At 31.8% G+C, this 11,833-nt stretch overlaps 1 protein-coding gene across 6 annotated transcripts; it reads left to right on the forward strand.

Moving 5' to 3' along the window:
* The first annotated feature begins 823 nt into the window (after positions 1–823).
* LOC145801065 (pyrophosphate--fructose 6-phosphate 1-phosphotransferase subunit beta-like) lies at positions 824–4,446 on the forward strand. 6 transcript variants are annotated; one of them, XM_082891276.1, is made up of 8 exons: positions 824–1,298; positions 1,430–1,545; positions 1,652–1,763; positions 1,950–2,034; positions 2,349–2,631; positions 2,953–3,060; positions 3,189–3,245; positions 3,892–4,446. In XM_082891276.1, exons 1-5 carry the CDS (start codon positions 1,110–1,112, stop codon positions 2,402–2,404), a joined length of 558 nt encoding a protein of 185 aa, XP_082747402.1. In that variant the 5' UTR covers positions 824–1,109; the 3' UTR covers positions 2,405–2,631; positions 2,953–3,060; positions 3,189–3,245; positions 3,892–4,446. The 6 variants fall into 6 exon arrangements, with proteins under 6 accessions (XP_082747402.1, XP_082747400.1, XP_082747399.1 ...); XM_082891274.1 differs by having other exon boundaries at positions 2,993–3,060; XM_082891273.1 differs by having other exon boundaries at positions 2,410–2,631.
* The last annotated feature ends 7,387 nt before the right edge of the window (positions 4,447–11,833 follow it).

Raw genomic sequence — 11,833 nt, forward strand, 5'->3', positions numbered from 1 at the left:
GTGGAGCTTTAACTCCCATCTTTGCATTCGATTGCTGGTTAGATGGTGATTTGCTGTGGTTTTTTATTTTGTTATTTGTGTATTTTTTGTAGTGGTATTTTCTGGTAGATTGAAGATACTTATACATTTGTCAAAGAAGATAGGTATATTTTAGCTTTTGCAATTGTATTTTTGCTATATATTCAATGTCATTACTTGTAAACATGTATTCAGGATTGTTCTTTGAATTTTTTTAACTTATAAATAGAGGAAAATCTTCCTAAATCATTTCTTTAAATTTTTGCTGAAGTTTATCATTGATACTATATTCTTTGTTCAGTCTTGTACAGGGAAAACCTTTGTTCAGTCGTTTCGAGCATGGATGCTATGCCATTCTGCTTCATTTGTTGTGAATTGAGATCTGTGTATAGATAGTGTTGAGTATAAGGCATCATTACTATTGGTGCTATCTCCTGTCTTTTTGTATTCTTTTGCATCGTCTTGATGCGCTTTCAATAAAGTTGCTTATTTATAAAAATAAATAAATAAATAAATTTAAAAAATATTGGGTTACATGTGGAGATAGTATTTTCTTATATTCTTTCTAATTCGTTGATGAAATTACATGTCGTGTTACCGACCTACTTCATTTGATGAGTTGTTCCTCTAGTTCGCAATATGAGGCTGACTACTTTATTTAAAATTCTTGCTACTGTTACTGAAGGATGCCAGCCATTACCCTTGTTTCAATAGTGTCATTAGTCAATGGGTTTAGTGGCAGTTTGGCTTAGCTGATTGTATCCAGATCAAATAGATATTCAATAATTATTAACCTCAAGGCTGTGGGTTCGAACTTGAGGGCAACTAATTTGTGCAAATTATGAGAAAGGTTAGGTTAGGACTCAATTTATCTCTTCCAGACCCACATCCAATGGGGACTAAACTAGTCATACAAACAATCATCAGGTGATACGGTGATCATTGCTCATAAATGAACATCTAGCACTGGATTTGATTTTGCCCTGGCCATCATTTTGTCAACTGTTACATATGATGTCCACTGTTATTTTGATGGTGTAAGTAAGCCCTACTTTGGTTGTGCTTTAAATATACTGAATCACTTTTTCATCATGGTTTATGATCTGCAGGTGCAACAACTTATTGCAGAGCTTAATGAAATCCTCGCCCATGATACTGTGGATGAGGCTGGTACTTGGAAGAAAAAACTTAGAAGCCAATCTCAGCAGCTTTTTGATTTTTTACCCCAAGCAATTCAGGAACAACTACTCCTCGAAAGAGGTCCGCATGGGAATGTACAGGTATTTAATCTGCTTATCAATGTATTTTCTGCCTCTAGCTATTCAAAACGGATAGTTTTCGTCTTTTATTATTGGTATCTTGTGATGTATATTTAAGTTTACATCTTTTATTATTGCAATTATATGTTTAGGTTGCCAGGATAGAAACAGAAAAAATGCTTATTCAAAAGGTGGAAACTGAATTGGAGAGCAGAAAGACAGCTGGTGCATATAAGCATCAGTTCCAAGGGCAATCCCACTTTTTTGGGTAAAAACTTCCTTCTTTTGTTTGACTCTCTTGGATTTGATTCTCACAAATGAGAGAGTGTGGACTGTATGTTTAGTTCTTTTGTAACACAATTTTCATTTTTCAGTTATGAGGGTAGATGTGGTTTGCCTTCAAATTTTGACTCCAATTACTGCTATTCATTGGGTTATGCTGCCGGGGCTCTCCTCCATTCTGGAAAGACCGGACTGATTTCCTCAGTTTGTGTTTCTATCTTTTATTTTCTTGTATCATGTTTTTTTCTTGCAAATTCTTTCTTTCGTTCTTTTTGTTGCAATATCATCCCATTTGCATTAAAACTTTTTTCTAACTTGTCCACCGACAATAAGGATCATATCTTCGAAATGCTTTGATACTTCATCTGAATACCTTGATTTTGGTTGTAGGTGGGAAATTTGAATGCTCCAGTTGAAGAATGGACAATGGGTGGCACAGCATTAACTTCCTTGATGGATGTGGAGAGAAGACACGGTATATATATACCCCATTCTCCTTTGTCACCATTACAAAGGATGAGTAAAAATATGCTCCTATTTTTCAAATTTTTAGTCATTCTCTTTATTGTAAAGTGAAATGGGTATTTCAATTAAGCACATTATAAATTTAAAAAAAAACTAAATTAATTTTAGTCACTTAGTCTTTCATTAAAAAGACATAGTTATAAATTACAACATGTTTTGTTGTGCTTTCATAACAATAAACGCCAAGACTTGTAGGATTTCTGTATACTACTAAAATCTTAGTTGACCCAATCGTCTGTTTATCATTAACTTTCTTTATTACAGATCCAATTATTTCTATAATCTCATTATGGACGGTAAAATTTGGCTGGAAAATTTAAACCAGTGATTAAGAAAGCAATGGTGGAACTTGAAGGTAAGAAGGGAAGTACTGGATCAGATGTAAGATTGTTCCCGGTCCTTTCCAACCCTGGACAAAACCACCCTTCCAGAGAGGAAACTCGGGTTTTTACCTTTGCCATTACAGACATGGAAGTCAATGTTTGGATGCAGGCGGTACCTATTTCAACTCGAGGATGAACTTGGTCCAGAATTACTGCCACGTCAGGTAGTTACTGTTACTTCTTGTATCATATATTTATTCTTACTATGAAAAAATAGAAGATAGGCCCTCACAGAAGAGAAGAGTTAGCTAGATATTGTTTTTGTATAGAGTGATTGCTAGCATTCTGCAAAGATTGTTGCATTTTATATAGCATTTCTTGCTTCTAAGAAACCTCAGTCATCAATTTATGGATTTCAGCCATTGAGATTTTCACTTATCAACTGAGTTAATGTTGGGGACAGTTGGTAGCTGCCGTTTTTCTAGGCCTTCCATGATTTTAGTTGATGTTTCACTGTCTTGAACATGAAAGAAATATTGTCACAGGAGCAATGATAAGTTCTTTTATTTCATGGTTGGACTTTAGGATCGGTTTGACCCGATAGTAGATTCAAACACAATCCGTAATGATCTTGTTCCTCACATGGTTTATGGGTGAGTATTAAAATTCTCTTTCTAATCTTTTATGATTTATCTTTGACTTTGTTCTTAACCTTCTTTGTGCGTGTTGGTACGAGTTACATGGAATTTGCATGTCACAATTACTTTAAATGTTTCTGCAGGAGGAACGTGAGGGATCAAGAGTTTGGAGGGATGTATTGTGCAATATTATCAGTCAAGTAAGTATACTATTTCTAAAGGCTTGAGGTAGCTGTTTCTCCCTGTATTGGTCAGTTAATATCTTCATTCCTCATTATGCAGCTCAAACATTGTGTGTGCTGGGATTATTCGAATTTATTAATACCCATAAGGTCAATTCCAGATTTATTAATACCCATTAGTATCATGGATTCATTTGTTAGGCAGAAAATTTGTTCTAAATAAAATAATAATAATAATATAAAGGGAAAAAAAAATTATACTTCATACTAAATTTTGTAGTTACTTAAGAATGAAGGATGACCAGCAAGAAGAGAGTAGACAATGAATGAGGCTTGCCAAATTGGTTGGGTTAATTTGGAATCAAATATTCCTGGGAACTTTTTTTAAAAAATGGAATGCCCTTTTATACTTTTTTTTTTTTTTTTTTTTTTTTCAGGTAGGTCTCCAAGTGATACCCTTTTAACATATCTTTTCTGTGTGTGTGTGGATGGGTGTGCATGTATGTATTTACTTGTCTGTGGTTTCTGATTTATGAATGAACAAGAGTTATGTACAATAAGAAAATGACTTGGGATTGGATGTAGTAGATGCTACAGCTTACTCTTTATATGCAACCAATGCTGTTGTGACTATGTATATTCATTATTCATATGCCTATTGTAGGGATGAATCACTGCTATGTCAAGGACTTGCACTGAATGATGACTTTCAGTGACTACTAGCCAAACATGAATACATCACCTCAGGAATTTCTGTGAAAACAGAGAAACCGAAGCTCAGACCTGTTCAAGCATTGGTGAATCTAGATGCTCCTCTAATTTTTATTCTTTGCAATATTTGTGTTGGCTAATATCCTTGAGACATCAGTTATTGTTGGAATTGGTCTTTTAAAAATTTATATTGGGTATAGTTCATAGATGTCAAAACATTAGTGTTTATGTTTTGCACAATTTTTTTAGAAAGCCAATGTCTAGACAATTGGGAAATTAGAATTAACTTTGGAAGACTTATGCAATGGATATCTAGAACTTGAGTGAGTTTATTCTCATTCTAGAACAGATGCTTTGACTTTCTATTTTGTTGAATTAGTGGGGTTCTTTCTAGGGATTTTTGTATTTATCTGTTGCTCTATTCTGGAACTTATATTCTACAGGAGAGAGTCAATTTGTATTTTAAAACAATTTTAATTGCCTTCTATATTAGATTGCTGTTGGATGATGTTAAACTGTGCATGAGATGGCTGCTTGGTTTTTTGGGATGGAACTTATTAGATTTTTTTCTTGAATGATGTTGTATTGGGTACTATTATAGATGTGAGGGTATAGTAATCTCACAGAAATGTCTATACAAAGTTTTATTGGGTACAAAATTAGTAGTTTAAATAAATAAAATCAAATAAAAATTCTATTGCGGCGTTTTTCAAAATGCTACTATAGATATATTTTTTAAAAAAACAAAAAGCTATTACAACGTTTTTGAAACGTCGCTAAATGCCTGTGTGATGTCATGTTAGCGTTGGTTGCCACATTTAGCTAATTTTACGACGTTTTTAAAGCGTCATAAACTTACGGCGACGGTCGCGTCCTCGGCGTTTGGTGTTAAGCGTCACTAAAGTAATTAGCGGCGTTTTTCAAACATATAAACGCCGCTAAAAGTCATTTTTCCAGCAGTGATTTAATCAAAAAGCTGATTATAACTATCTTTCCAAAATAATCCTTATTAATGTGCTTCACATCACTTTTGGGTTTTGAGAAATGCTATTTACCTTTTTTTTCTCCGTGAGATATTACAATATCTACGGATCATAGTTTTGGGATAATCGATTGACGGTCAGATTTAATCCAATTTAAAAGAAGGAATTCATCACTGATATATCTAATGAAACTCAGTTACATGCACTGAAGATGTCAAGTATCGATTGAAATATAACGCAAATTTTTCAAAAAGAGTCAACTAGACAAAATTAATATTTCACGCCCCTAAAAATTGAACCTAACACACCCTTGTAAAAAGGACTACCTTATCCACGAGCCTTGCACCCGATGGTAATGCTCTTTACTTCACCTCTTATATTATGGAGTCTTTTGAAAAGTTGGTAAAAAAGTAGTTTTTAGCTTTTTATTCATTTTAAGTCACATCACTTCTCACATTATTTATTCATAAAAAGGCCAAAAAAAATTAAAAAATTAAAAAATTAATTTTTTACCAACTTTTTAAAACATCTCTATGTATATATATATATATATATATATATATATGTGAGGCTATCATAATTAAAAAAAGTAGTACAACTAATCGCATCACGCGAAAAGCCCCACAGGAAGTAAATATTTTTGGTGATTGTACAATATAATAGTCCTCCTGTGTCTAACAGTAGAAAATGTAGTCAGAATTTTATTTGTTTATTATTATATTTTGGGTGAATTACACTGTCACCCATAAAATTTTTATTTAATACAAATTTTTCTTTTATATTTAAAAAATTATACTTATTTCTCTATCATATTAAAATAATATATTTACCATTTAACCTTTATTCATATAAAATAATAAAATAATACACATATTTTGTTCATGTCATTTTAAAAGAAATAACAATTATCTTCTTTAGTTTAACTCACACAAAAAATTAAATTTTTTTATTTTTCATATTTTTAAAAAAGTTTTTACTGATTTTTTTAATATTTTAAGTATTTTTTAGATACATTTAATTTAGATATACTTAAGAAGTATAATATTTTATGATTTTTTAAAATTCACTAAATACAAAAAAAATATAAAAATTTAATACATTATTTTATTTTGTTGTATTCAATGAATTTTTTACAAACATTTTTTGTACAAATTTATACTTTTTAAATATATCTAAATTAAATTGATCTAATCTAGATATAATGGTGGAAATAAAATGAAAAATTATATTTATATATAAAAATTTATACAAAAAATACCATAAAAATGTTGTAATAGTTATATTATTGTAAATATAAATCATATTTATGAGTGTTTTGTTTTACAGGGAAAGACCACCATTAAACTATATCATTGTTTTTTAAAATTCTATATTAAATTTATGTTTGTATATTGTCACTCAATAAGAATAGCTTCAAGTAGAATTTAATGATAAAAATTCGTAGAATGTAGTCAGATGATAGAAAGAAGAAATGGCAGGAAAGAGGGCAAGATGGTCATTTAGAAAATTTTAAAGTATGACATTAGCAATTTAAGGAATAATTTATAATAAGATTACAACATCAAGGAGGAAAATATAATTTTTCAAATGTAAAAAAGAATTATCATTAAAAAAAAACCTCACGCATTGTTAGTGTAATTTAGCCTTATTTTTTTTATTGAAGGTAACTTGCATTTCAACATGACGTCCATTTATGCAGATTATAAACCTACAGTATTTCTGTTAGGGGTTTTTTTTTTAAGCTCCCTAATAATAACAATTTTTTGCGTAAAGGACATTAAAAAATGTAATACTGCCTCAGGTCCCTAACCAAAATACCCGCACATTTTATCAATTTCTTGGACCAAAATACCCTACGTCTGTTTATCTTCAGATGAGTTGATTTTTTTGACCTGTCTACTGGATATTATCATTTGTGATGCTGGTACTGGTGTTGGGTATTTTCCGGCGAGTACAAAAACAAATTCAGCAAAACAAAAGCACTAAGTTTGGCAAATTTGATTTTCTGGGTAAACAAACAGAGTGGAGTGGAGTTGATAGATGTATATATATATATATAATCTGTTGCTTACTGTCTTGACTAGTACATATATGATAATTAATCAATTAAGACCATTTGCAACCACAATCAAACAGTCACTCTTAGTTATCTTATCTATGGTTGCAAACATATATATATATATATGATACATATATATATATATACAATGTCAGCACATATATATATATATATATATATATATATATATATATATATATATATATATATATATATATCCAGTGTTGAATATAACATCTTCAGGTTCAAAATTTCTCTGAGTGTTGAATATAACGTCTTTTGATTTTTTGGGTTTAGTAGAATTGGAGTTGTTTCTGGAAAAGTAATATTTGGACCCCTACTTGAAGAATATTGGAAAAAGAAGCTTGAGGAAGAGACAGCAGTAAAGGAAGGCTTAAAGTGATCCAGAGAAATTTGAATTTTCTCTGGATTCAACCCAGAGAAATTCATACCATTAAGTTTAAAGAAAATCTATCACAAACTCATAGAAGAACTATTAATTTGTTTATGCAGGAAATTGTGATTGAATCAGCAGCAGCAAAACCAATGACAAATTGATCAAATCAGAGTTTTATCGTTCCAGAGAAATTCTGGACCAGAGAAATTTGAATTTTCTCTGGGTTGAATCCAGAGAAATTCTTTGGAAGTCTAGAATTTTTTTGCTTCCAACTAATGATGGGTTGCTTTCCTTCCAACTGTCAAAATTGAACTGCTTTCTGTGCATTTGGGGCTTCTTATTGAAGCTTCTTGTGTTCTTGTTTTTGTAAATTTCTCTGGCTTGCTACATTTGTGTTTCTCTATTGTGTAATTTTATCTGGCATGTTTATGTTTCTTCATTATTTTCTCAAGAAAATTATCTGTGGCTTACTACTCTATTGGTGTGGCTAATTTTCTCTGGCATTTATAATTTTCTCTGGCCAAATTACTCTTCTTACTTGTGTGTCTAATTTTCTCTGGCAGCATTTATAATTTTCTCTAGCCACATTATGTTTATATCTTGTGTCTAATTTTCTCTGGCATATTTATTTTGTTCAATGCTCCATTTCCTCAAAATTTCTCTGTTGTGTAATTTTCTCTGTCATGTTTATGTTGCTACCTTGTAATTTTCTCTGTATTGTAATCATTGCTACCTTGTAATTTTCTCTGGGATTTAATGTTTATGTTTTCATTCTATAGAAATGGCAAAGCGCAGAAGCAGCACAACCCCAGAGACCCCGAAAAAGAAACCAAAAGTCTCTGTGTCTGCGTCTTATGATCTTAGATCAAAACGCAGTAGCAGCACCAGAACACTACAAAAAAAACAAGTCCAAGTTGAAGAAGCAATAAGCATCAAGATCAAGACACCAACTTCAAGGGTGATTTTCACTCAACTACAAGCTTAACATTTTCTCTGTCATTTTCATTGGATTATAATAACAAACCTACGATTTTCTCTATACTACAAAGAAAAGTCCAGAAACATGAATAGTGCAAAAAAAAAAAAAAAATTGAAAAGTGCAAAGAAAACATATCAGAAAACTTTGAAAAGTGCAAACATATAAAAACACATAAAAACACAACATATAAGTCCAGAGAAATTTGTAATACAATCATATGATTTTCTCTGGACTACAAAGAAAAGTCCAGAGAAATTTGTGAACTTATATTCACTTTCAATATAGCAAAAACAAAAACACATTAACATCAAGAGACAAAAATATATTAAACACAAGCACATAAAAAAATCACAGAGAAGATCTGTTATGTTCACAAAACATTCAATTCAAAAAATTTAAAAAAAAAAAAAACAAAACACTTACTACTCTGTTGCTACGTCTGTAAATTTCTCTGCCTACTTACAATTTTCTCTGTGATTTTCACTGCACTACAAGCTTACAATTTTCTCTGTGATTTGAGTTCAATTATAGTAACAAACCTACAATTTTCTCTGCACTACACAAAAAATGCAAAGTGAACAAAAAACAAAGCACAACAATGCAGAAAAATAGAGCACCAAAAAGCAACTCATAACCATGTTGACAGAGAATGAAAAAGCAACTCCAAAAATCAAAATCAACTCCATCGAAAATTCATCAATAACAGATAATGAAAAATTAACTTCAAAAATCAAAAACAACAACACTGAGTTCGTCTCTCTCACATTGATCAAAACTAAAAACAAAAACCTAATTCAACACCTACACGATCAAATCAAATCAAAAATTGAAAACTTATCTAATTCAACTCCACATGAAATCAAATCAAACACAATGAACCAGATTTCAACTCCTACATGATCGATCAACACCTACAAACAACGAACATGATTTCAACTCGTACAGGATTTCAACACCTACAAACAACGAACAGGATTTCAACACCTACAAAAACCCTAGAAAATCTCCACAAAAATCTGAATCGTCAAGTTTATCCTCACGTAATCTCCCACAAAATATCAATATGATCTTTAGCAGCCAAATTCAAAACAACGTATATTATAAACAAGGGTAAGACAGGTATTTTACACTCTAAAATAACATTGAGGGACCTTAGGCTACAAAAGAACACATTGTGGACCTAATCCATTACTAAAAGTTGGATAGGGACCTTAAACCGATTTTCCCTTTCTATTAACAAAGAGCAACCATCACCATAAAAATAATAATAAAAAATAAATCGTCACCATACATATCAAATGGCACCATCACTTCGTTTTTTTTTTTTTTCTCCGGTCGGTTTTATTGTTATATAGTTATTATTGTAAAACATAAAAACAATTATATGTTCCCAGCCCTCAAAGGTCGAGTTTTGGTTGTTGTTGTTGTTGCTTTATTTTATTTTATTTTATTTATTTTGAATATTTTAAAAATCTAAACTATTTATGAAAGTAACTAATTTTCAAACTATTTATTAAATAAATTGATTTTTTTTTTTAAAAAAAATAATATACATGCTTACTTTCTAAATCTAATGGTGTGAAAGTGATATAATTGTTTTTAGGAAATATATGAGACAGAATGTTATTGGTTGATTTTTAGGAAATATATGAGACAGAATCTTGCCTTACATATTCTAATTGATTAGAATAACATTGAGGCTTGAAAACTGAATCTTACTTTTAAAATTGTAGGTTCAAAATGTAATTTTATCTTGAAGATTCAAGAGGCTCATACAGTAACCTCAAAAAAAGAGAGGCTCATACAGTCTTAAGAGGGCAGCTAAAAAGGGAGCAGCTAGTCTTGGATAGAGGTGCTTCCAACCCAGCCACCATTATTAGAACAAGAACTAATCTGATTGAGATTGTAAATGAAGTCATTCACCGAAAAGAACATATGAGGCGAGTGAACTTTCACCCAAAGAGCCATTCTAACTTTTATAAGATCACATAATTCACCCAAATTCTGTGGGTGGTTTATAAGATTACATATTATTGAGACATTGATTAATAAAGGAAGAGATAGACGAGCCAAGTTCAATTACTTCAATTATTTGAAAGACACAATCTAGAAAAATAAAAGAATGATTTCAGCAAAACAAAGGAGTAGTCAGCAATTTGGTAAGGAACCAACAACCAGCAAACACCCAAGCATTATTAGAATCAAAATATGCAAACAGTGGCCCCTGCATAATGTGGATATAATCACTATTTGTAATAGGCGAGAACTGAGCAAGTTGTCTGCACAATCATGAACCCGAAGATGAAAATGGCAGCAAAGACAGCCATGCCTGTACATGGATTAGCAAAGTAATCGTGTTTCAGTGATGCCAGAAATCTTGGCCATGGTTCCCGACAGTGATTGCCTGCAGCCTCACATGTTTTTTCAAAATAGAACCTTCTAAGCACAACTTCCTTGCAGATGTTGTTGAAAAGATCCGAGGCCTCTTCGCTGGTACCCAAATAGTTATGTAAAATTTCAGCCTTTTCAAGCAACTTAACATCTTCAGCTGAATTTATGAGTGTGTCCATAAAGAAGCCATATGACGTCATGTCACGCGGAACAGCACAACAACATTGCTCAAAGCAATGAGGTTTCTCAGCAATGGCTCGGTGCCATAAAAAATAGATAAAGTTGGGATTTCAAAACCAGCTCTATGGAACCAACGTAATAGGCCTCGACGTTTAATGAATTTGACATTGATCATGTCTTCTATAGTACCCGCCACGAACTTGACTCCAGCCAAATCAAGGTCTGATGCAGATGGGAATCTGAATTTCTTTTTTCCCGATTTAGGTAATTCAGTTTCATCCTCCTCCCCTTCCCATGGATCATGATAAGGAAGGTAGCACTTGTGTAAGAGATGGAGTATATGATAATCACTTCCTTATTGGAGTATGAGACCCAATTGGTTTATTAAAAAAATTTAATTTGGTTTAGTGTTAGTTATAATAGATTATATCTAACTTTTAGAGGCCCAATGGGTATTTAATAATCTATATGGTAATAGGTAGGGCTTTGATAAAAAGCCCAAGAATTATTGTTTAATTGGTATGAGGCACAGTGGTTACGAGATACAGATTTTCGGTGGGTTTTTTCTTAGCTGCCAAGTATTGATTCTTATTTACTTCATGAGATAGTGCTTCCTGGGTAATCCAATATCAAGCTTGATGTGTAATTCTTGGGTATTCAAGGCTCCATTTGTTTGTTGAGTATTTTGGGCAGGCATTAAGAAGTTTGATTTGGGTCTTCTATAACTCTGTTTCGAAAATTTTTGTTCATTTATTGGGTGAGGTCTTTCCTCTTATTTATTTGTAATTATTTGAAATTCACCAAAGGGTGGTTTTGTGAGACTGTTCGTGTCTCGTTTGTAATCGTTTGAAAACTATTTGGTTGATAGTGGAATCAGAATTTCGATCCCGTAGACATACCTCACAT

Source organism: Camellia sinensis, chromosome 10 (assembly GCF_055761805.1).
Source record: "Camellia sinensis isolate YWXY chromosome 10, ASM5576180v1, whole genome shotgun sequence".
Taxonomy (NCBI): Eukaryota; Viridiplantae; Streptophyta; class Magnoliopsida; order Ericales; family Theaceae; genus Camellia; species Camellia sinensis.